The 27,713-nt window shown below is 30.8% G+C and overlaps 2 protein-coding genes across 2 annotated transcripts in view; one reads left to right on the top strand and one right to left on the bottom strand.

Moving 5' to 3' along the window:
* The window catches only part of LOC127728308 (divergent protein kinase domain 1B-like), a 302,906-nt gene that overhangs the window by 57,964 nt on the left and 217,229 nt on the right, over nt 1-27,713 (top strand). The gene's annotated exons all lie outside the window — the stretch shown is intronic.
* LOC127728320 (protein FAM102A-like) overlaps nt 30-27,713 on the bottom strand; it is a 35,064-nt gene continuing 7,380 nt past the window's right edge. Inside the window, exons 2-8 of the mRNA XM_052235667.1 lie at nt 24,304-24,424; nt 17,594-17,784; nt 14,761-14,900; nt 13,806-13,959; nt 13,285-13,333; nt 9,888-10,002; nt 30-7,067 (exon numbers count right to left, since the gene is read on the bottom strand). Coding sequence (XP_052091627.1) covers nt 7,015-7,067; nt 9,888-10,002; nt 13,285-13,333; nt 13,806-13,959; nt 14,761-14,900; nt 17,594-17,784; nt 24,304-24,424 — 823 coding nt within the window. The 3' untranslated portion in view covers nt 30-7,014. The remainder of the gene's footprint in view (nt 7,068-9,887; nt 10,003-13,284; nt 13,334-13,805; nt 13,960-14,760; nt 14,901-17,593; nt 17,785-24,303; nt 24,425-27,713) is intronic.

The following is a 27,713-nucleotide window of genomic DNA, read 5'->3' as shown; positions in this document are numbered from 1 at the left end:
TATAAACAGGAAAAGATGAGACTTAAAAGTTCTTTTTGTTCATTTATTCTATTTAAAAAATGTTTCAATACATATATTCTATATAAATACTATCAAAACATCACTATAAAACATAAGTACTATATATAAGAAAAGAAGTACACTTAGTTTTATAATGTAGAAATGTCTTTTTACGAAAGTTCTGATTTTTAAACCTTTGCTAAGCGCCATTCATGACCTATCTTCAGATATCACATGATTTTCAATTCTTTTATGATTATTACAAATCTGGTTACATAATTTATTGTATTTTTTTTTAAAATAAGAAAATGTACATGGAGAAGAAAAAGATAAATTGTATGCAAGATACTTGTGTCCTGCCCAAAATATTGTTTGGAAAACCTCCAACAGCACGTAAATGGAAATTTAATCCATGTAAAGATGGTATAAGATAAAAGTTTGTTACCAAAATGTAGTTAAATAGCTTTGCTCTGTACAAGAGGACTGTAGTAGTTAAACTCTACAGGTTTCTTGGACTATTGTTTCACAGTAGACTGTGCTATCTAAAAAAAAAAGGTCCCATTTAAAATTAATATAATTTCACAGATCTAATCATTTTGGATACTAGTAATGGTCATTGGATGTAAATTTTAAGTCGAACATACATGCAATATTCCTGCAAAAAACTAATTCAATTCTGCCTTATTTATATTTTCAATTGCCTCTAAAAGCTCCTATTTATAATAATGTTGGCTAGATTGACTGTAAGGCTGAAGTCATCTAGTTTCCTATGACTTTTTGTGTCTGTACTGATCAAGACATTTTATAATGTTTCGTTTTAGCAGTCATGTGAGATGTGTGTCAAAAGTTTTCGTGCAGATTTGAAACCAAGTAAGCAACACTTCTAACAAAGGTCATTTAGGCAAGCTGAGCTAACAAAAATACTGACAAAACACTACAATGATTGTTTATAATGTCCAGAATATAAAAATGTGAACATGTTTTCATTTTTCTAAAAATGCAAATTTTCAATATCTGAAATTTATAGTCTTTAATAAGAAAATATATAGAAGTTGATATTTAACATCAGTAGAACTGTAGATACATAGAATTACCTCAGTATTAGTTTTTTTTAAACAGTTGTATTAACATTAATAAGACAATCTACATATTTTCAAAAAACAGATCACACCACAATAAGATTATGGCAGACATTATTAAAGATTAAAGGCTGCCTTTATCAAGTAACAAGTACAAACATGTTTAGCCCTGAAATGTTATACTGTGGATTCATTTATTTTCGTGGGTACCAATTTTCGTGGATTGAGGAAAATTTGCATTTTCATGGATATTTGATTTCATGGTTTTGCCAAAGTGTGCATACAACCCTATAGAACATTTGCAATTCCTTGAACATTTAAATTTGTGGTTCACCTGGTTCACCTGCACCCACGGAATCCATGAAAATTGGTATCAAACGAATAATAGTGAATTCACAGTATCTTAAGTCAACACAGTACAAAGAAAAAAATGTCAAGAATTTTAACAGTTTAGAACCAATTCTGTACATGGCATATAATGTAAAATTTCTGTTAAAAATTGTATAGACATCATCCAAGGATACAATCAATGAGATAGTCTTAAGAGTTGAACGAGAAATTATTTGGAACTGATAAAAGAAACCTTAGGAAGTATACAAAAGTAACAATTCCATTTATCAAAAACAATGAAAAATCAGGAAACAATATTAGAATGAAAAGTTAAATAAAAGTAGTTACAAAATGAGACAGAGTAAATAAGACACAGAATCTCTTAAAATAAAGCATGTAATGTTTCTCATTTTGGAAGTTGGTAATAAGAATTTTTCATCAGTGCACAAATTGAGGTCACTTAGTAATCCATTAGTTTCCTCAATTTTATTGAATTGAACTAAAGACAAATATAACAGGAAGATCAAAACAACATCTAGCTTCTTTTTTTAGATATTAGTTAATATCTGCTGCTTAAGATATTGAGGATTTGTCACACATGAGGTTTAAGGTAACAAACAAGGCAAGAGATGGGTGTATAATATACTTTATATAATAATTTCATATATCTTTTAAAATTATAATCTAACTGGTTTTTATCGTTAAAATGAAAATGCATGACAATGAACTAATCATACAAATCAATCCTTTACAATGTTTGTCAAGGAAAAACAGAATAAATGGTGCAGCTGATGATACTAACATGACTTGTGACATTCTCTTGCTAAAATCAATGTATTGAATCCTAAATATTGGCACTTAATGATACTGTACAATGCTCTCCATTATTCAGGGGCAGAATAATTTTCCTTCAATATCATTGCTTTTTAAAAGCATCACCTTATCAATCACTAGAGATTATGTCTTATGTTTAATTGCAATAAAGTAAGACAATTTTCTTCATTATGGCATATAGCTGGTTTTCCCTCTTAACCTGATATTGGCTTTTTGGCAAACCTCCTCCAAAACACATCTAACAAAAAATTCAAACTATGCTCAACTCTCTACAAACAATGGAATACAGTTTGACGAAGGCAAACAGCGAGACAGCAATAATAAAGCTTAAGCCCTGCACATTAATTTACCAAGGAGCATGAAGAACAAGCTTACAGGATCTCTTTCCTAATCAAAGATATGTATTTATATTAAAAACAGACCAATCTTAAGTTACTGAGAAATATTTGATCTTGACTATTGGCCTATGCTATGGTGTACTAGTAAAAAAACAATTACATATGATCTTGAAAAAAGTAGTTTCAATCAAATGTATTAAAAAACTCTTTATATGAAGAGGAATTTGGGGCATAGTAAGTCTTCAACAATTAACAAATACACATACATGTTTATATATTTACCCAATGTTACTTTCCATATCTGTAACAAAATCCTTTTGTTATATCTGAATACAATCGTATAATAATGACCAATTAAATATGCAACATTCCAAGTTGGTACCCTGCAAAAATGACAAATTTAATGCAGTTTAACAGTGTCAATATACCTTTGGATACTATTTTCAGGTAAATAGAAACTGACTACACATACAATTATTTAATATTAAGTGTAGCAGAACAGTCTGTATATATTATAGCCAGCCAATCATGAAATAACAAGTTCAAATTCAAGGTAATAAAATGGCAGTTAAACATACAGCTATGTTGGCAATTCATTACTATAAGAATTTTTTAACAAAGTTGTCAAACTTGTCTTATCTAAAATTACATTTTGGACATAAACAACTGCATCCAGCAGTAAAGAGTAAACAAGGCACAACAATGTTTAAACTGCATAAAAAATATACTAAAAATTCCCTCAGTTAGGCCAAACAAAGCTAAATTCTGGCTTTTTAAAAAACAAACCATCATTATTCTTTTTTAGTCTTGGCAGCTATGTTGGTCGAAAGATCAAATGAAATTTAAGACCTAAAATTTAAACAAAGGATCATTCAGATAAAGTTTGTTTTTAATTTGGTTCAGTTGATTCAGAGTTTTTAAATATATTTTTAGGCAAAGATTTTGAAACAAAAATACAAATAGGATAAAATTGTCCTTTAAGGGCAATATTTCAAATAAACAGTCAATTTGATAGTATTTGTCATGTGCTTTATTTGTAGATCTTGATATGCTGATCATTTCCCTGTGACAGAGGCAAGTGATAAAAAAGCTCCTATAGACATTCCACCAGATGACCTTGTAAAAACTGTTGTGTGTTTGGAAGAATCTTTGCTTGGCCTATACAAAATTCTATCAATTACTACTGAGCAAGAACACACTAACAATACATAAACAAGCAATATAACACATAAACTATTGTTACAAAATCATCCACTTATAAATACTATTAATATTTAATTTCTTTTGTGTATAAAGAGGACCAATCAGAATTCAAAAATCTATAAATACCAGATATTTTCAGCATTTATACTTTCTATTTCTAAAAAGATAATAAAAAAAAAATCAATATTTTCTTAAAAGTTTTCCTTATATAATTTCTATCGGCTACTAAAGGTAATGTGACTGACTATCTGGGTTAATAATTGGCATTTTTGTAAAATATCTGTTAACTACACATTTTTCTTTCACAGCAAGAAGACAATTTAAATATAAAAAAAATAAAATAATCTGAAACATGGAATTATAGTTTAATATTGTCTTCCTTTTTGATAAGCCATCTTTCTGAATAAGAGTAAAACCATTTAATTATCTGAAGCTTGTATTATATTTTCTAGTGTTGGGAGACTGTTTTCATGTAATCAAGTCTACCGGGTAATTGCAAGGATTTATTTATGCTATTGACTTGTTTTCCTATCAAAATAAGAGAATTAGATATTTAAAGTTTCAGCATATACATTTCTATACTAAAATTCCTTGGTTTAAATTAAATGATTTTTTTAATAAAATTTACATGACTAAATGCACATTTATTTCTGAATTGAAAGTGCCCACATATATGAGATCATATATAAAACTTTACAATAGTAACCTAGGTAACATAATTCTAGAGGAAGCAGTAATGGAAGCATACCTCATTGTAAATTCATAATTGTAACAAAATACTGGATAAATAAAAGTACAATACTTATATGATATAATCTCATTCAGATATAATACTGATAAATGCACTTGGTTAATGTTTCTATGGCAACTCATCAGTCAGAAAGGTTCAGAATTATTCTATAGAAGACAACATAATTAATGAAAAGTATAAATTAATCACAGACTATTATTACATAAATTAATATTGATAAAAATAATACCCACAAATTTATCTAAACTTTTCTTCACTTGATTTGTACAGAATGGACATTGTTAATGAGCAAATACAATGATGTAATTCACAACTCTTGTTTATTAACTATATACATCTATCTTTAAACAATAAGCACTTATAATAATAAATAAATTATATACATAAATATAAATAAAAAAATTGAACCATCTTATGTACGGAGACATGATTCTGTCAAATAATGGTTATTACACACAACCATTATCATTTTACTTTAAAGGCATGTATAGAACAACAAGCAGAAAAGGTGTATGAATGTTTATGGGTAACTGACAAGTCACTGACAAACTCCACCATATGCATTTATATGGGAGTAAAACCCATCATTGTAAAACTTGAACCCTTCTTAGTGATCACTTGTCATGATCTGAAGTAGGTGAACCACAGCTGGGTCTTATCATTTTACTAAATCGATCATTGTAGCAGTTGGGGTCTTTAGAAATAGTTCTTATAGAGAATCAAGTACTTCATTTGTTCTCAATGGTCCTTGATGTGGAATTTGATTCTTTTTTCAAAATTGTCTCTCAAATTTATTTTTATGGTACGGTAACTGCCTGGATTAATGAATTTTGGGATGATCAACCCTAGTTCTTTAAAAGGACCATTAGTGCAGCATTTAATGGATGTCACCTTGCAATTACATCTTAGCAGGATCTTAGGATTTTTTGTTATTGAATTTTCTGATATATTTTCTAATTTTCCTACATTGGTGGCCCTAGCTTAATGGTAGTTTGTGGTCATCAACAAAGGACCATAAATTTATCAATTACCAAATCTTTGGTAGGAACTTTAATATCTTTATAAGTATTTTTTTCTGAATTTTGTTATAATTTCTTTGGGTATGTAACATGTTGGTTAGGATGATCAACCACAATTCTTTTAAAAAGATCATTAATTAAAAGTATGGAATTTGTTACAATTGTACATTTTTTATTGTTCTTTTTTAGTAATGGAGGTCATGCTACTTTAATGTCATTACCTAGTTTAATCTAATTGGCCAAGTAGCTTCAGAGATTTGGTGTAAGAATACAGATTTCAGAGGGCAAAAGCTTACAATGTCCCTATAGGCCAGCTGAATTGAAAAAAAAATATTTAAGCTATGATGTCTAAGATAACTTTTGTTAATCTGCACATCAGATAAATAAAGGCCCTTTAGTATTTTTCAAATTCTACTGTAAATCTAGCTAGGCAAAGATTTGTACTTAAATAACAGATATGTATATTAGTCATATAAACATTTAGTTCAATTCAGAAAACAGTCCTGGAATTAGGCAGAGTTTATCTCAAATGATCCTTCTCATAGATTGATGTATGAGTTAACCATCCTAGATAATGAGTACCAGTTTAGATGTCAAGATGGGAGTGTATTGATGCGTCTATTAAATCAAGGATCATGTTAATCAGCAACTGACAGCTTTAAATCACTATTTCAGAGAGTAATACTCTCCTATTATCATCATATAAATGCCTTCAAAATAAAATGTTGCCATAACAAGGTTGTTATTAAGAAATGGTTTGAGTCATGTAGTCCAACCTATACCTCTTTATGTGAAACCTCATGCTTGAATTAACCTCACAAAATAATACCAAAGCCCTATAAAAAAATATTGGTGTCTTGGGACATGATTTCTAAGTATATTCCTCAACAAAATGTGAGATTTTCTTGATGCTTCATGATTAATCAATGTAAAAAAAACAACAATTTAATGTCATGATAAGTAAATGAGACATGTAAGAGTTTACTGACATCTCTTCAAAGTTCTTGTTGTAAGTAGCAATATAATTAATTTCCAATATCTAGTGCCTTTTTTGCCACTGCAATAGAAAAACAAGATTTTGTTTTCAATATATAAATGTCCATTCTTTTGTCATAATGTAACAGCACAATGCAGTTAAGATAATTATTCCTATATGTTGTAACAATAGTGTTTATACACTTAATCTTATTTTCTGTCAGTAATTTTGACATGAAATATGGACTAAAAATATATTTGTTCTCCTTTTATTCCTATAATTTTTTACGCCCTTTTTTTTGTATGAAGTCTGTGCTGTTACAGATGAGAAAAAATGTCATTGGAGTAATGGCATGTTATTTATGATGTCCTTGATGGTTCAGATAAATAGAATTTGTTGATGCTACATTGGAATATATGATACTGGTTCAATATAACACAAGTATTTCTATGAGACAAATTTTTAACATAATAGGTCTTTGATGTTATCGAAGTGCTGTAGTTCCATCTTTGTCAACTATTAGCTCTAACCCTGAAGCTGTAATTAGAAAAATGTGTAAACATATCAGTAAAAGTGTTAATATTGAACTGATGCTACTAAGTCTAGGTTAAGAAGATATTTATTTCATTACATGTTTTTTTAGTGGTAAAATCCTAATACTTTAGTCAAGGTAACATAGAGAAAACACAAATATGGTGGATGTATAAATAAAACTTTAAAATCTTCTGAAAAAAAACTTATCTTTTGTGATTAAAATAAAATGACAAAAAATAAATTTATAGAATGGGAGGCTCGCATTGCTGTTGAATAAAAATCAATACAAATCATCTACTTTGGAGAGTTGGACCATAGACATTAGATCAAATGATTTACTTTATTTTTGTCAAATACAACATAATTTCTGAAGCTTTTAGAGGTCAACTAATTGCATATACCGTTCCTACTCGCTTATTAGTCGGAAAATTGGGAGTAAAATTCATAATCCAGAGAGGGGGACCGACTAATAGACAAGATCTAGCGACCAGAGGAAAAATCCAAGCTTGAGAAAAGTGGTCAGGAGTGAATTTCCTGGTCAAAACTACGTTTTTGATTGCCAAACCTACATAAATCAATAAATAAAAAGTTTTTGTTGAAAATAAATGACTACAATACTGTCTTTGTGTTTTATTTGTTCTTTGGTAAACATTTTCTGCAAATTCGTGTTGAAATTCTACTGTTTCCGGTTTGTGTATTGATTTTCATGGTCACATGGTTTTCCTATAAACCCAAAAGAAGAGCCAAGAACCAAAAATGAAAAGGAGATAACAATGTACCAAATATGTGAAAGGATGTTTTCAGCGGAGTTATTGTGTCATTATTGTGATATCATGATATCAATTCAATGCTTATAAATCATATAATAATCAAAAAATAATTTTAAGATTCATTCCCAAAATCAAAATATTATTCATTAAAGTGTCTCAGGTAAACAAAAATTACAAAATTGATTGACAAGCCAATTTAGAATATAGCAAAGTACTCTCGACCAATGAAATTGTAGAATTGGATGCCTCTTAATTGTGAAGACTGAATGTAAATCATGTTCTTAGTAAGGGATTATCCTATTATTTAGGTCTATTTACTGTAACAGTTCAAAACAAAGATATTCTATAAATGAGTTACAACTGCCCTGAAGCACATTTATCAGATTGAAAGGATTTATCACACAGTAATTGAAACTGACTAAAAGTTGAATTGTGAAACAAACAAAAATCTCAAAATAAGTTGAAGTTTACTGGTGCAGTAAAATTGGTTCCGTGAATTTTATTATGAAAATATTAATAACTTCAAATTACTATAAAATTAAACAATACCAAAGCAATGCAAAAAAAAATTTTTTTTAAATCTTTCAGATAAAAAATAACCTAAATCTTTAGCTTTCCAAAACTTTGATTACTTGATCAGCGGTTGGGGAGAATAGTTATTTCCAATACATGTATTCCGATAAAAAAACAGGAATTTAATTTTGAACATATTAAAAACTTTTAAAGGCAATATTTTTGAACATTTCCCTGACATAATGAAACAGTATTAAAAACTTTTAAGGGCATTATTTTTGAACATTTCCCTGACATAATGAAACAGTATTTGATGTAAAAAGCCGGACTAAATTATTGGCTGTGAAATAAAATTTAGTTGTAACTCAAATGTATTAATTGATTTAAACTGTAAATAAAAAAGGATAATTCCTCACTAAAATATTACATGATTTACATTCATACTCACAATCAGGAAACATACAATTCCTACCTTTTCTTTCTACTGTTGTGTCACCTAATATCTATAATGCATTTTTTATAAAAATATTTCCCAAATGATAAGAAAATCCTCACACCACTAAAACTTATCCATAAATGACATGCCGAAAAAGGAAGTCATGCATCAATTATAAACATTGCACTGACAATGAAACTAATTCTTGAATAGATCATTTGAGCCTTGAGCACTTTACAATATTCTAAGTTTGTAAGAGAATGATAATCCCTTACTTCATGATAAGTACTCGCTAACGCTCGTACTTATTCATGAACCAAGGGGTTATCATTGTCTTACATATACATAATCCATTGATAACCCCAATTAAGAGACAAAGAGTTGTATTTACTAAAGGTGTGAAAACTGTCAGTGATAGGTAAACAGATGACACTAATGAGTTGGAGTTAGTTATTTTAATATATTGATTACTTCACTTAATTTTTTTAATCCTTTAATCACCACAATATAATAAGAATTATGAAGTGTACATGCTCATTTGACACCGAGTTATGTATGCTGTGAAAAATATTTTCATCAAGTGTTGATTGACTTTAAATTTTTCAGGTTCATATTGGTTTATATTCGCTTTTCTCAAACAATAGGTTGTTAGTCATACCCTACAAAATCATTGATGCATTATATAAACAACACATGGCTAATCTAACATTTGAACAGTGAACAAAACAAGAGAAATGAATACATCTTTATTATTAACAGCAATACAAGTTATCATGATGAGCATCAACTAAATTCAAACCAAACAAACATTAATGCAGAAATGAATATTATTCCTGGAATTAGCATTGGTTTTACCGGCGTTCAGTTACTGTCAGCTGAAAAAAAAAATGCCCAAATTTTGTCCGACTTATACGAGGGTCAAGACTAAATCCTTAGAATTTGGAGTTGAATAGGGCCCCCGACTTATAGTAGGATCGACTATTAGGCGAGTTTCTACGGTACATTATATCTATGGTTTTAGCTCATCCAGTTATTTTGGTCACATAAACAAAATATGTGGTGCAATACAAGACCTATTCTATACAGTTTAGCTTTCAAACTTACATTCACTTTGATCTTTCAAACCAAAATCAGCAGAACTAAGAAGTTCATTCACAAGATCTTCTGCATCTACCCTTGTATCATCTACTCTCCGAACTTTAATAGAATCATCCTTTACCTACAATATTCATATGTTTTATTGTTAAACCTATAGTATAGTTTTTATTCCTTTATAATCATTGCTTCCTTATAATTCCCACTTACTGTTACTTCTCTCTACCATTTCTGGTTCTATAAATATTGGAATAAAATGTACAGTATAAAACACTTCACACTTCTCATAGGCTGATGGAGTAGGAGGGCAATACTGAAATCTGAATATATCTGGAAAACTAGTTTCTGTCTATTTTGATGTGTTCCTGTTTTGTATTTTAATGTTTTGTTCAATATTTCATTTAAATACTGCTGTGCTATATTTTTTGCTGTTTTATTACATTGTATATGAGTTTTGAACATAAGGATCCATTGTTGTTTCAAGCTTTGTTGATTTTTGGCTAATTCTACTTCATGTAGTTTTGTTCTGGAGTATTATTGGAGATATCACAAATAATGTCTTCCTATTAAGTATATAAGATGTGAATTATTTTATTTTTGAAGCCCTACACTTGCTACTGTAACACCTTTTATTTGCTTAATCACAGCCCTTTATCAAGAAAAATAGCAATTTCCCTCTCAATTAAAAACAGGAGTGCACATGCTGCAATGTCTCGCCTGCTTTACTGACCATTGATTTTATGGTGATAGTCCTAAATATAAAGTTTTACTACAAGTATCACATAAACTTGACATGATCAAGAAAAGTCCTAAATATAAAGTTTTACTACAAGTATCACATAAACTTGACATGATCAAGAAAATGAGGTCAAGGTCAGATAAACCAAGCCAGAAATACATGTACACCTTACAATCATTCCAAACACCAAATATAGTTGACCTATTGCTTATAGTATACAAGAAACAGACCAAAATTTATATTGACCAATGAACCATGAAAATGGGGTCAAGGTCAAATGAACCCTGCCAGACAGACATGTACACCTTTCAATCATTCCATGCTTTAAATATAGTTGACCTATAGCATATAGTATCTAAGAAACAAACTTAACCAGGTAAACTTAATATTGAACAATGAACCATGAAAATGAGGTCAAGGTCAGATGATAATTGCCAGACAGACATATACACCTTACAATCATTCCATACATCAAATATAATTAACCCATTGCTTATAGTTAAAGAAAAACAGACCAAAACACAAAAACTTAACATTGAGTAATGAACCGTAAAAATGAGGTCAAGGTAAAAAAAAACCTGCCAGACTGACACATACATCGTAAAATATTTCCATACACAAAATATAGTTGACCTATTGCATACAGTATTAGAAAGACAGACCAAACACAAAAACTAAACTTTAACTACTGAACCATGAAAATGATGTCAAGGTCAGATGACACCTGCCAGTTGGACATGTACACCTTACAATCATTCCAAAATGATTCCATACACCAAATATAGTACCGGTAGACCTATTGCTTATAGTATCTGAGATATGGAATTGACCACGAAAACTTAACCTTGTTCACTGATCCATGAAATGAGGTCGAGGTCAAGTGAAAACTGGCTGACAGGCATGAGGACCTTGCAAGGTGCGCACATACCAAATATAGTTATCCTATGACACATAAAAAGAAAAAAATTAAGTTTACAAAAAATATTCTTTTTTTTCAAGTAGGCACTGAACCATGAAAATGAGGTCAAGGACATTGGACATATGACAGGTGGAAACTTCATAACATAAGGTATCTTTATACAAAGTATGAAGCATCCAGGTCTTCTACCTTCTGAAATATTAAGCTTTTAAGTAGTTAGTTAACGCCACCATCACCAGATCACTATCCCTAAGTTTCGCTTTCTGCGACAGAAGTCGTAGACTCGACAAAAAATGACAATTCTTAATTTCATGCTGTAGAAATGTTAACCTCTTCAAAGTTTTGAAAAGAATATATCTTCTTTTTATCTGAAGACTATGCACAGGAGCAGGAATTATTGTAATATTTCTACAAGTTTCTTTCCTCTAAAATGCTGTCCCATTGCAGATTATTTGATAATGGAACTTGTCCATTGTTTTCATAGGAAAAAATAGAAACAAAAATTAATTCCAATTCAAATAAATCCTACCAGAAAGAAGGTCAATATCAAGATAATAAATAAAACTTGTTGTTCCAGAACTGTGTATATTTTCAGAGCACCTGTGATCACCCCCAATTTTCTATGGCAATCATTATGCTATATCTTTAATGTTTTTTGTAATGATTAGCAGACTGTTCTTTATTTTTATGTTTTTTTTTTCTTTGGCCATAGTGTTGTCTGTCCTTATTTAGACATAGGCTGTCAATTGATCATGTCTTTGTACAAGTATTCCTTCTCAAAGCTCAAACAAACATTCTGTTAGTATTGCATGGCAATACATAGTCCCCTACTGGTTAAAAATTCATTGCATTGGAACAAAATTCTAACTTGATCTATAACTTGTCATGGTGTAAACTATATAACAAATATCAAGTCAATATCTTCAAGCATGACGAAGAAAAGTGTTGAAAACTGATTATTCAAGTGAATTTTTTTTAAGTCCACAAAATCATCAGACCGGAACAAAATTTGAACTTGATCTGTACCTTGTCATGATAAACCAATACACCAAATATCAAATCAATATCTTCAAGCATGAAGAAAAAAAGTGTGGAAAACTGATTTGCCAGACTGACGGATGGACAGACAGACGGAGTGCAAACCTAAAAGTCCCCATCGACTTCGTCAGTAGGGGACTAATAAATCTTCAATCTTTTGAGGAAATCAATCAACGATGGTGGACAAGCTGAAGTGGTTCGTCTGCATATTTGATTATAATTAAAACTATGAAGAAATTTAAGTTCAAGGTCTTGATACATGTATCCTGAAAAATAAAAATTGATTAACAAGAATGTGTCCATAGTACACGGATGCCCCACTCGCACTTTCATTTTCTATGTTCAATAGACCGTGAAATTTGGGTCAAAACTCTAATTTGGCATTAAAATTAGAAAGATCATATCATAGGAAACATGTATACTAAGTTTCAAGTTGATTGGACTTCAACTTCATCAAAAACTACCTTGACCAAAAACCTGAAGCAGGACAGACAGACGGATGAACGAACAGACACACAGACCTAAAAACATAATGCCCATAAATGGGGCATAAAAATGTCAAGGTCAGGTAAATCCTGTCGGAGTTACTTGTGCACCTTAAAATGATTGCCATTTATTTTAATTTTTTGCAGTAAGGGTGACAACTTTCACGAGAAGAGAGCTGTATAATATAATAACCAATACAATTACAAACAGATTCAAATTAATACCTTTCCCCTCTTGAGATCATACTGTAAAGCTGAACCAGCACTGGGACTTCTGTAAATATAAATCAAATATGCATGTTCCAATATATATGGTGCTCATAAAAGATCTAGCAACGCAAACAAGAATATATCTGGTTTGGGTATGGACATGAAAACACCCCCTCTCTGTTAAGTTCATTTAAATTAAACTTGAGGTCAAAGGTCAATGTCACATGGAAGTCATGGTGATATGTGTCGCACCATCTTATGGTTATATAACTTTTTACCTATGATCTATGTCTAGAGATAAGTTTAACGTGACATGATCAAGTTTGCATGAGAGCAAGAAATTCTACAAAAAAAAATTATATCACCCGTCTTCAAAGTTTCAGGTTTTTTTTCATAATGTCTTTTTCACTTTGACTTGTACTAAAATATATTTTTCAAGACCTTCCTATCACATCTTTTCCATTACATTTGGAGACAGACATTATTTTTTATAACCTACATATGTTCATTTTTTAATAGCCTTTTATGTGCATTACCTTGTATGTGTAGGATTATCATTTCCTAGGCTAGACTGCCTACTATGCTGTTGTGAGGAATACCCTGTTGACCCACGAGATTGCTGACTTGCATAGCTATCATTCCGAGAATGGCCTTTTATGAATTCTGGACCATGGTCTAATTCTAAATTGTCTGAAAAAATAATGCAAGAATTGTTGTAAAATATCAAGATAAGAAAGCTAATACATTGTAGCATTTTTTTTTAATTTGCATGGTTTATTTCTCCAATGTCTGTACTTTTCACAGGTCGACATGTTTTCTTCCATATTAAAAAGTCAATTTCTTGTTTTGTAGACATGTACTTCTCTCATTTGTGCATGAGATGTATTCAAATCTTAATAAATACAACACATTTATTTAAATAAAAGTCTTTTCTATATCAGTTTTCAATGTTTACATTTTAAAGTCAGATCATGACTTAAAGGTTTTATTTACTTTTTAAATTAATTTTCATGGGGTTAAAATTTCATAATTTTGTCTTGCTATTTTTTTGCAATTTTTTAAGTGGTTTTAATTTATCGGAAAATACCACAATAACAAAAGAAACTAACATCAAATTGATGTATGAATAAAGAAGATGCTGGGTAAACTTCAATGAGACAGCAACCCAAACATACAACAAAACTACATCTAAAGGTCAACAGACAGAAACATTGACATACTGTCTTCAACTAAAGGCTGCTGTCTGCTTTAGAAGTATATCATAAATAAAGTTATCCAGAGAATAAGCATAGCTTTTCATAATTCATACTTAACGTAAGGGCATACAATGCAGTAGCAGGGGCAGGTAATAACTCGAAAGTTTAACATATTAAAAAACAAACATATGTGTCTACAGGACACCATGCCCTGCTCACATTATCACATTTCCATGTTCATTGAGCCTTTAAATCTTGATCAAAACCATAATAAGGCATATGTATTAATGGATACCTGTATTTGTCTTTTCTTTGCGTGTTAGACTTCCAAAACCACTAGAGGATTCACTATGATCATCTAGAGGTCCTGCTGGGTGTGGTTCAGGATAATCTGCTGCAGTTACATCCCCTGGCACTGTATGTGGTTTTGTAGGACTGAAATGTTAATATGTTGTTAATACTGTCTTTATATGTTCTAAAATGAGTTGCAGCTACACAAGTGATATATAGAATAATAGAATGGAGATACATGCATAACTGCAGTCTGTTACAGTTTGTTAAGAGTATGAAAGGGGAAAATGGAATCTTTTATAAAAAGATTAATGGAAATATAACATAACAACTATTAACTTTTCTGTATTGTTTTGACATTCTTCTTATTCAAATATATATATACAGTAAAACCTGTATAAACCGGACGGCTATGGGACTATGAAAAATTGGTAAGTGTCTCGCCTACTTTTGCTGTTAATCACAGGCTCAACAAAAATGAGGAAAAAAATTAATAAAAATATTCCTCTCTATACTATCTTTTGATTGTAAGTAGCTTCTGTCCAAGTTTGGTAAAAATGCAGGATAGTTTATGAATCTAATAAATGTTTTAAAAACTTAAACTGCAGACTGTATGTAATGTTAACTGGAAGAAAAACTAAGTCCATTTATAAGTAAAATACGGAAAAAAATGGAACAAAATTTTAACAAAATTTCCTTCTAGATACTAGCTTTTAATCATAAAAAAGCTTCTGTCCAAGTGTGGTACAAATCCAGGATAGTTTAATAAAGTTATTAAAATTTTAAAAACTTTAACCACAGAGTGAATGTAATGTTAACTGGCAGAAAAACTAAGTCCATTTATAAGTAAAATACAGAAAAAACGGATTTTTTTTTTTACAAAATTAACTTCTGGATACTATCGTATGATCATAAACAAGCTTCTTACCAAGTTTGGTAGAAATCCAGGATAGTTTAAGAAAGTTATTAAAATTTCAAAAACTTTAACCACAGAGTGAATGTAATGTTTCCTGGCAGAAAAACTAAGTCCATTTATAAGTAAAATACGGAAAAAATGGATTTTTTTTTTACAAAATTTACTTTTGAATATTATCTTATGATCATAAACAAGCTTCTGTCCAAGTTTGGTAGACATCCAGGATAGTTTAAGAAAGTTATTAAAATTTCAAAAACTTTAACCACAGAGTGAATATTTGTGGACGCCGCCGCCGCCGACACCGACGGAATGTAGGATCATTATGTCTCAAAAGTCGAAGGCTCGACAAAAAGGGCCAGTTTGGACAGTGGATCAGATTATTAAGGTTTCCGTTTTGACAAGAAGTTATTGACATGGGACGTCAGATTTTTTGCATGTAAAAGTTTTGTCTAATTGTACATTGTAAACTAATAAATAGAAATACCATAAAAATCTATTTATTAAAAGTTATGTCATGATTTGTGTTAAAATATTGTGACATGAACATAACAAGTGTTCCCTGCCTTTTCACCATTTATCTACGCACGATCGTTGTTTTGAGTCTTCGTATTCATTGGCTTTATAAATTTCAGAAATAGGTTTTTTTCCCAAATTAAAAAAAAATAATGCTATAACTTTTTTTTAAATATCCCTGTATGTCAAATCGACCTTGGTAGCATTAGTCTCCGACTTGTCAGTTTCACTTTCACTCTGAGTTCATTGTTTTCATTTGCATCTGAGTCCTTGCGTTGTTTGAATTGTTCAATGAAAGTCTCGTTTTACTTCCATCGTTCATTTCCTATGTTGGTATAGCCAATTAAAAAGCAAGAATTTTATCAAACGAAATTTCATGATGATCGAAACATTGTTGTTCAATGTACGATACCCATAAACTTGACAACGGAATGTCGTCATCTGGGTCTTCATTATCAGGCCCTGATAATTAGGGTCATTGGTTTTGGAACCCTGTATTTCTTAAACCTTATTCCCAGATTTGAAAAATGTATCAAAGTTACAACGTAAGTTCTATCTGAGATATATTCGCCATTTCTCTTAGTTTATTTTAATTAAAACTTACTAGTGTTTCAATGATAAAGCTCACTATGGCAAATTCACGGTTTAACACCTTGCTAATTGATTATCCTGTAAAACCATCTTGTATACACAATTATGTTTTGATTGCATATTGATCAATACTGTTATCATATTAATTTCATTAAACAAACCTGTTTTGACAGGTAATAATTAATGAGATGAAGAGTATTGGGACTGCATCATTAAACCGGAATTTGGAATACACAGGGTCCATTTTTTACAGGGGGTATTTTTACAAAAACTTTGAAGGGGGAAATGGGACTTTAATTTTCAGCCGGAATGGACAGGAAACAAGTTTATTCAGGGTTAGGTATACCCAGGTTTGACTGTAGTTATCTTTTCCTGTGTTTTATTATGCTTTGAAATGACATTCATTCTTTTTCTGGAATTTTAATTATTTGATTTGATTTTTGATTTTGTTTAAACGCCACTTTTAAGCACCGCTTTTGGGCTATTTCGTGGCGGCCAGTTTTTATTGGTGGAGGAAGCCGGAGTGCCCGGAGAAAACCACCGACCTTCGATAGGAAAACTGACAATCCTAGTCAATTAAGATTGGAGTCGAGTGCACCCACACGAGCGGGGTTCAAACTCACAACCTCAGTGTTGACTGGCTAGTGATTACAGTAGTAACTACTTAGACCACTTGGCCACCGAGGCCCCTTTAATTATTTGAAAGCCATACATTTTATCATACATATCAATTTTTGTGTTGTTTTTTTTCAACTGCCATGCATTAGATTACATTCATTTTTCTCATAAGATTAACCTTATTCATGGCAATACTTACACTTTATATATTGGATCTCCTGATACCAATCTCATATCTATCATTATTTCCACAGTAGAGTTGTCTTGTCGATGTTTGGTATCATAACCTTCCAACAAGAATTTTCGTGACTGTTTCCCTGATCCAGCAAACTCTGACAGATTTATATCTACAAAACCTAATTTATGAGATGCTTTCCCTCCTTTGAGTTCCTGTAAATAAAAAAGAAACCCAATATATATCTTGTCATGCTAAATTTATTTATGAATAAGGAAAACAATAATACTGGTGTCAACATAGCATCAGGTGTGTTTAATTACAAGTGTGTGTCTCTTCTGGTTCAAATTTAAACTGCTTGTTAGGATACATGCATGAGATACTTTAAAAAAAAATCTAATCTTTAATTATATCAAGTGGTGCATCAGGGATCACACTACTTCAGAATCATATAGAGAAGTAGCCATTCTTTTTAAATCTGATAGGAAGAAGTGGTGAGACTAAATAGAGAAGTGCTTGTATGCTCGTGGCTCTATTGTTTGGTTTTAACAATGATATATCTTTCTATTTGAATCCTACTCATTTAATTATTTTTTGTACTGTACAAATCTTGTCTTAGTCTATGTCTAAAATTTTCATTCATAGTTACACAATCATAGCTTTCCACTAGTCAGGAATTGTCATTTAAGTATCTACTACTGTTTCAGATTTAAAGACAAAAAAGAACAAAAAATATGTTTATCAATTAACATGATTAAAGTTCAAGAGGAATTTAACTATTATGTTTATCATGTTTATGGTATCTATTGTTTTTCATTACAAAATGTAAATATTTTACAAAATTAAGCAACTTAAATTGTTAAATTGAAGCAATTTATTTGCATTAAAAAAACAATGTATATACTTCTAACTAAGGTAATCATTTATGCTTGTTGAATGCAGATTTTTCACTTCTGTGCTCATTATTCCCCTGTCAGGTGAACTTTGCATAGGTCTGTAGTTATTATTGTAAGAATACAGATTTCAGTCAATGTTGGTATGCCTTCAATCCATGGACAGCATAATTTCAATGTGGGTTGAGGAAAAATTTACAAAAATAAACAATCTTTTACAAGAAATTTAAAAAGAAATTTCATATTTTTATTGCAATAAATGGGTCAAACATTTACTAATGGCAATTTAACAAATTAATGATTCTGTAAGATTTCTGAATTTTCTTATGTTGCTTGTGTAACAAGTATTGGAAGTGAAAGAAAATACTTTGATGATTGTATAAAAAGTTGATCTTTTGAAATAACATACAATCAGTCTACAAAATCAATGTTTTCACTTCGTTTTTTAAGGAATTAATCATCTTGCATCTTTGAATTTCTTTACTTATAAATTAAAAATTGCCTTCACATCAACTTGATGAAAACTATTGAGGACGAAAGCAACTGTTTAAACTCCTTAGATCGTGTTATAGTGGTCAACAAAAAGTAAAATGACGGACGGGAAAGCTACTTCCTTCACACTAACTGCCCAATATCTTAAGCCTTGTGTAGAACATCATTTCCTGTAGTCAGTATCCACAGTATTATCTAGGAGAAGTTTGGAAAATGCTTAACCCTTTGAACCAAACAAAAGACCATGTTGAATGGAAAAGAAATTCAATGCAATGAAAAAATGAAACAGGAAGTGAATAACATCACTCACTGTAGAAGTTAAAAAGTAGATGTTAGTTTCTGTCTATTCTCTACGAGGAGTTGATAATTACCATAAGTGTGACAACAAAAACAGCTGTAAAACAAAATGATGGACTGTTTACTGTATTCAAAGTTATCTTCACAGAAAAATTAACAGTACAAAAAATTAACTATGGCATAATTGCTTACATCAACATGATCAACTTCATTTGAAATTTGTTGTCTCATTGGCTATCCTACCCCATCTCCAATTTTATATAACACAAAAATTATTTTTATAACCAATAGTTAAAGTCATACATGTAATATGATTCTTAAAATTTTTAAAAAAAGTTGAAATATGTTTTGGATACTTAAAAAGCTAAGTTTTATTTAAATTTCTTTAAAATTATCAAAAACTTTGGAAATATACAGCTATTGAATTATTGTCTTTCCATACTCTAATTCGTCGATAGCTTTTCAGTAAGCAGTGACATTAAACACAAGGTCTCATTAGAACTTCGGCAACGGCACAGGGCAAGTGCAAGGGAAAAACCGTGATGAAAGAATAGGTAATCAAACATGCACTGGAAGGTAGATAGTGTTAATTGATTCTGAAAGAAAAAATTAATAGACCAAATCATTTAACAACTGATATGACAAAGTTTAATTAACAAATGGAAATGCATTGAAAATATATAAATAAAAAGTTAACACAGAGATATGTCTTGGCTTTTTGTTATTTTGATAATGCAAATGTTGAAATTAAAATAGCAATACTTTAACATGTAAGTTATGCAAATATTCAAAGTCAATGAACCATGACTGAAGGTACAGGGCTAAACAATCTCTATGAAAACGAGATGTGCCAATGCCAATACAACTGCATACCAAATACCATTGACTTATCATAAGTCGTTCCCTTTAAACAAACCTAAGCACAAACATTAACTTGTGAAAGTTTCAGAGTCAATGAACAATGATTAGGTGGTGGGGCTATATAATCTCCATGGAAATGAGACTTGTAAATGCCAATACATTTGCATACCAAATAGCTTTGACTTAACATAAGAGGTTCATCTTAAACTGATCTTATCACAAACTAATCACAGGGGCGTATCCAGGAATTTAGGTTAGGGGGGCGCAAACTTAAATTTTGGCTGAGTGGAGCGAGGTGAAAATTTTTTTGAGGTAAAATTATCGAAATATTCTTTACTGAGCTGAGGACTACCCATGCTATGCAAATTTTAGGGGGGCACACGCCCGCCACGCCCCGCCTGAATCCGCCCCTGAATCATGCTAATACATGTAAACTAAGCAAAAGTTTCAAAGTCAATAGACCATGACTGAGGAGTTATAACCAAAACTTCTCTTTGGAAATGAGATGTGCTAACGCCTATACAACTGCATACCAATTATCATTGACCTACAACTAATGGTTCCCCTTAAACTGACCTACCGAATTCAGGCTTGTATAGTCCACAGTTTTATTCTCCAAAATTGAACCTGCCAGACAGGGGTGCGGACTATAGAGTATGATAAGCAAGAAATAAGAGAAAAAATTCTATTTCGTGAGGTTTGTTTACGTTCCGCCATGTTTGTTATTGAAATTGTAGAGGGCGCTCTTACCATTTTCAAAATTACTAATTTTACCTAATCCTTATTATTTATGTAATTTTAATTCAATACCAAATATAAACTGATAAATTTCAAAATTAAATGCTTCACTACAAACTTCTCATTTCTTTTCACTGCATTGCTTAAAATAAACTGGAATCTGCTTGAAGTTAAAGGAACGAAAAAAATTGTAAAGTCAACCTTGAATAAGCTGTAAACTGGTTCTCGACTGACTACTACACTTTGTTCATAGACAGACTGTGAGATCCGATCAATTGTAGAATCTGATAAGTCATGAGACTTTTTCCATCATTCAATCAAATCACTTGTATTATACCGCAATTCCCATTGTAAACATGAAATTTTATTTTATGCTGCAATCCAAGAAATGTTATCGCAAATCAACTAATAAATATTGAAAGAATATTCTTTTTTTCAAACCATCAATTTTATGAAACAATTTTTTCATTGGCTAAAATTTACTGTCAAATCCTCAGTGGACATACATGTATCTTAATAGCCTTAAGATCGAAAGTTTTCATTTTGTATGACGTCACGTTTATCATGACGTTTATGTGCCCAAATCATTCATGGAGTAAGGCGGAATTTTATTTGATTTCAAATTGATGCCTTTTTTCAATATTTATTTCTTTTATAATGCATTAGTTTATTTAAATTTAGAATAGGAATTCATTTTACTCATTAATGTTATGCTTTATGTAACAAGAAACAAATAACTGTTCTGTTTGTTTACATTTTCGGATATTGTAAGTTGTTATGTAACAAAGTACCATCAAATCTCTTTAAAATCTCCAGGGCAAAATTTTGCCCTACAAGACTGGGCCTTACCAGTTGTTTGGGTGTAGCGTAATACAAGTGGATTCCAGTTGAAACCAGCTTATGCATAACGATGTAATATGAGGCAGGCGTTACCTGTGAAAGGGGACGAAGTCTGTATACATTATTTGTATTAATTCAAGCATATTTTAACTTCAGAATCTGTTAAAAAAGAAACGACAATACAGAAACGTTTCCAACGTTGGTCCTGTTGTTGGGGATTTTAGTTGTGACGTCATTTTCAATATAAACAAAGAAACGCTATCATAAGGTAACGTTTTTGTTTTTTTTTCTTATCAAAGAATTATCAAAAACAACAAATATACGGGAAACAATATGATGCTCCTTCCAATATTTTACAAGTCTTCGGACAAACGAGACCAGAAGAAAGAAAGAGATATCTCCGCAAATGCAGGAAAATAAAAAAGTCTGAAAAAAAAGTTAACGATTTTGAGTTCATTAATAGATTGATTTTTTTTTTATATTTTTTTGTTGATTTTTCTACCGTAATTGGGGATGAAGTTCCCAAATAAACTGCAAAACGTAATCGGTTATTAGTTACGTTTTGGTGTTTCATACTGACGCATGTGATTTGTTTTAGCTTAAGATCCTTCAAACATTAATGTGAAAGATATGTTCAACATTATTTTACTCAAGGATTGAACTGTTTTACTTTCAAAGCCGTATTCTAGTGATAATTATTAGGTACGGAATTTCCGTACACTCTCACTGTATGTATTTTCATACACGTGCTATTCGAACTTCCGGTTTAAACATGCACAAGTTTCTAAATTGGTTTTTTTTTGTGATTTTGACTTAATTTAACACTGGTTAAGTTTTTAGAATCATTTTCAAGCATTTTCAACTTCTATGGGTTTTTCCATGAAAATACCGCAAATGATCACACACGATTTGAAATTACCAGAGTTTCATTGGACGTTTTTTAACAGTTACAACAGTTTTTTTACCTGAATTCTCGTGGCGAGAAAGGGGGTGTGGTCAATGTACCAGTGCCAACAATACAAGTCTGATTACAGTAATCACAAACTAATACATGTCAACTAAGCAAAAGTTTCAAAGTCAACAGACCATGACTGAGGGGGTGGGCCAAATAATCTCCATGGGAATGAGATATGCCAATGCTTATACAACTGCATACCAAATATCATTGACCTAACACTAATGGTTTCCCTTAAACTGACCTAATCACAAACTAATACATGTAAACTAAGCAAAAGTTTCAAAGTCAATAGACCATGACTGAGGGGGCGGGGCCAAATAGCTAATACAACTGCATACGAAATACCATTGACCTACCACTAGTGGTTCACCATAAACTAGACAAACTAATACGTTGTTGACGCCGCTGTATTCAGGGTATAAATTTGCTGATGGCACATGGCAAATATGTCAATTTTTCATGATTTTTTAATTAATTTTTTTCCTTTAAAGTTTAAAAAAATTATAATAAAATACTCAATATCATGATGATGATTAGGGAAATCTTTTCAGTTAGTTGTATTTTTAAATCGGTAATGATTGATAAATATGACCGTTTCCTGACCTTTGATTTTAAAGTATGTTCATGAACTAAATCATTTCTAAATTTTTTAAAATAAAAAGTCCTTAGAATTATGTATTTATACATGGAATTGAAAGATGATAACCAAGAAAACTACACTCAGTTTTAACTGGACAATTAACTATACAATACATGTACTACAATACTAACTTAATCTGGCCATGGGCATCCAATGTATTTCTTAATGGAAAAATTCAACACAAGAGACATTGGTCAAAGGTCCTATATTTACATGTTAATTATGTTATCCCTAACCAGGTTACATATCAATAATGTAAATTTAATTGACATTCTATGATCTTTCTGTTGTACACATTACAAAAATAGTTTTTATCATTCAATTAGTAGATATTTTTAGATGTCCCATGGCATTCTATAATTGAATACATTGGCTATATAAGTTATTCATGAATGGCAATTAAGTATGTCTAACCATTAGATACATGTAATATACCGCATACTTGAAATGAATGAGGTTTTAGGTTTCTGATATACTTCTTAAGAATTTTACAAAAGCGGCTCTTGACAAAAAGTAGGTACATCAAAAGTGGGTCAACTGACACTGTATGGTACATTTATGTTCAGAATTGGGTATACATGTACTTCCATGTATAAATAAGGAGATGTGGTATGATTGCCAATGACACATGTTTCCACTAGAGACCAAATGACGTAGATGTAAACAACTATAAGTTACTGTCCAGCCTTAAACAATAAGCAAGACCCATACCGTCATATCAGCTGTAAAAGGTCCAAATAAGACTTTCAATTTCACTACATGTCAATATGACCAGAATATATAGCATTCTTAGAATGTATCATTAAAAAACTATAACAATAGATACTATCTTTTTATCATAGGATTAAGGAAATGACCTAATGGAATGAAGAAAGTTTTAACGGCCCTAGATCAGTACTTCCATGCAAAAGTAAACAAAGTCAGCTATGTTTGAATCAGTGTAAAAGTTTATATGTATAGTCAACAAAAATGTCAAATGCATCATTGTTAGTCTTTTCTGTTTATGTGTACCTACCCTTCGAACAGATATTCTACACATACATGGGTCTAAATACCCTGTGTTTGCATTGGCTGTAATTTTACACTGGAAACTAAATTTGGATTTCCACAATACACTATGGTTGTTAACTTCTTCCCTAGAAACATAAATAAATTTTACATAATTATCAAAAGGTTTTCCACAGAACCTCTCACAACATTGTAAGTACATATCATGATGCAACATTTAACTCTACTCAAACAATAATACAATAGTGGTACCTAATACAGATATAGTGTTGTTTTCTTTAGGGCTTAATCAAAAACTTTAATCTGATTAACAGCTATATAATTACTGCATGAATTAGGGAGCTAATATAGATCTTGCTTTTTGAGTTGCTGTCTTATTGATGCCTTCTCTACATTTTATTCATATTTACAAGTTAAAGATGAACAAGAAGAGATAAGGAATAGATGTACATGTACATGTATATTTGTAAAGTTAAGCAGAGTAATTCCATGGACCTTATTAACATGTTTGGCATCTGTTCCATGAAGACAATGAAGATAATTATTATTACTAATAACTTCAAAGGAATATTTATAATTCTAATGCAATGATATAAGATGAAGGCTACTTCACTTTTACAAATGTACAAAATTGACATCGTATCTGAGCGATTAAAAATACATTCATGTGCAAAGTTAAAATTGTCTCGTACTGCTGGCCCACTTATCCCCTGTGCTAGCCTACATATTATGATTAACATGATTAAGCAGTTACAAATGTATCAGACCACAATATTTATCCTTGTTACCCATTACATGTTTCAGATAATGACTAGTGCATCAATTAATCAAATTACAAGAATGTTATCGCAAGTGCCATTTACAGTTTAAATAAACACACTTATCATGCTTCATAAACATATACGATTGATTAAAAATTGATAGGTAAAATATTGTAAATAAACATGTTTTATCTTCCATTACAACTTCTACTGACAGAACTGTTAAAAAACACTGATTATTATGTCCCTATCAGCATGATCAGCTATGTGTACTGTATTGCAAAATGAAACATAAATGAAAAGAAAGAAGTATTTGTAACAACAAATTAGTTGCAATGTTATGAGTGTGGTAGTTTCAGCTAATCCAATGAAATACTGAGTTAGCTGATTAATTTTTTTTAGAACCAAAATCTACATTGTATTTTTATATATTTGTATATATATATATAAATTGCGGTTTTTATCCAACGCAATTGAAAACAACGTTCAAACCTATGATTGCGTTGGATAAAAACCTCAATTTTTATACATATATACAAGTCTAAATTGAAAACAACGTTCAAACCTATGATTGGGAACACGCAATTTTTATACGTGTGCATGCAAAACAAATTTCTTGGTAAAGGGGTCTAAATACAGCACAAACAACATTTTCATAAAGACCTACAAAAGTGACAAAGTATATTTTAACAAAACGCATTTGACTAGCAGGTCGAACAACAGATGTTCTTAAACCCTGCTGACTGCCATTGGCGATTGCCAAATAAAATGATCACCAGATGTAATAAAATGGATCTTAAATATTAATTTAATATCAAACAGAAAACAATAAACTTGCGGAAAAGATGGTATACCGCAAACAAAAGGTGCAAAAATAAGTACACCATATTCAGATTTCAACAATAAATGCCTCTTCAATGATGTTAGGAATCGAAACGGTATTTGGAAGGCCATATAATTTACCTCAATTTAGGATAGACTCTTGAATTTGAAGAGTCGAAACAGGATGACCGGATCATATAAACCCGAAGGCAAATATAATACAAGACCAAACGAAAAAATATAAACAAGTCTAAATTGAAAACAACGTTCAAACCTATGATTGCGTTGGATAAAAAACGCAATTTTTATACAAATGCATGCAAAACAAATTTCTTGGTAAAGGGGTCTAAATACAGCACAAACAACATTTTCCAAAAGACCAAAAAAATGGAAAAGTATATTTTAACAAAATGCCTTTGACTAGCAGGTCGAACAACGGATGTTCTTAAACCCTGCTGACTGCCATTGGCGATTGCCAAATAAAATGATCACCAGATGTATATATATATATATATATATATATATATATATATATATATATACACAAAAAACAGTAATGATAGTGCCTACTTTTTAGATTTTAATTGGTAAACTTGTTCTTCAGTAGAAATGTTTTATGTATACATGGTAAACACACATTTTAAATATCAAAAAAACCTATTTCAGTAAAAAAATTCTGTGGAACCCAGTGTCTCGCCTACTTTTGCTGTTGTCTATGTTTTCAGATACTATCTTATGATCATAAACAAGCTTCTGTCCAAGTTTGTTAAAAAATCCAGGAAAGTTTAAGAAAGTTATTAAAATTTAAAAAAAATTTAACCACAGAGTGAATATTTGTGGACGCCGCCGCCAACGACGATGGAATGTAGGATCTCTGTATCGCTTTTGCGACAAAAGTTGCAGGCTCGACAAAAAGTGGTGTGCATCATCATTCAAACCTGAAAATTGTGAGAATCAGCTGTGTATCAGAAATGTTTCTGATCATTTTCAAATTTGGATTAAAGCATTATATTAGTGTGAACTGTACTTGACATTTAAGGAATCAATTTAATGTTAAGTCTGTCTTAATTTATTTCCTTTGTTTTTGGCAAATCTTGGGATTCAGTGACCCTTTATAAATGTCTGCCAGCAAATTATAAATTTGGCAGCAAATGACATATAATGTTTTAGCAGCAATTAACAATGACATCAATTGTTTGAAAAACTGAAAATTGTCAAAACGGGTGGTGCCAAGGACAGGTTGCAAATGTACATGATGTACATATGCTGACAAAAACAAAAACAATCAGTGTTTGTGTTAAAAATGAAATATATTACTTATACAAAATGCAAACACTGCATTTGTACTTTGATCATAGGAAGTAAATATTTCCCCAACATAATATGATTTTTTTATTCATGTAGCATAAAGCTAAAAACATAAAAACTATATAGTTTTTTAAATGCTGGAGATCCAAATTTTCCTTTTTTGAGGCTAAATTACACTGCGATGTATTCTTAATGCAACACAATTATACAACATGTTTGTTTTCCTTTTAAGATTTGATGACGTTAGTATTTTTTTTCAAATTCAAGATGATTACATGTATATTAATAATTATTAGCAACTTTGCAAAAACAACACATTAAGTTTGGAAGCATTATTATCTGCCCTAGCTACTGTATAGTATGCCCTAATGAGATACATGTAGTTTTAAATTAGTATTAGATAATGCGGAATTGAATTTGTCATATTTAAAAAAAGTCAATAAAACTGCACTTATGTACTAAATAATCTAATATTCAGTAATTGCATCAAAATCCTTTCATCTTTTACATATGAAGCTAATTCAAA

This window comes from Mytilus californianus, unplaced genomic scaffold (assembly GCF_021869535.1).
Source record: "Mytilus californianus isolate M0D057914Y unplaced genomic scaffold, xbMytCali1.0.p SCAF_2, whole genome shotgun sequence".
NCBI lineage: Eukaryota > Metazoa > Mollusca > Bivalvia > Mytilida > Mytilidae > Mytilus > Mytilus californianus.
This window is presented reverse-complemented; position numbering and strand designations above follow the sequence as displayed.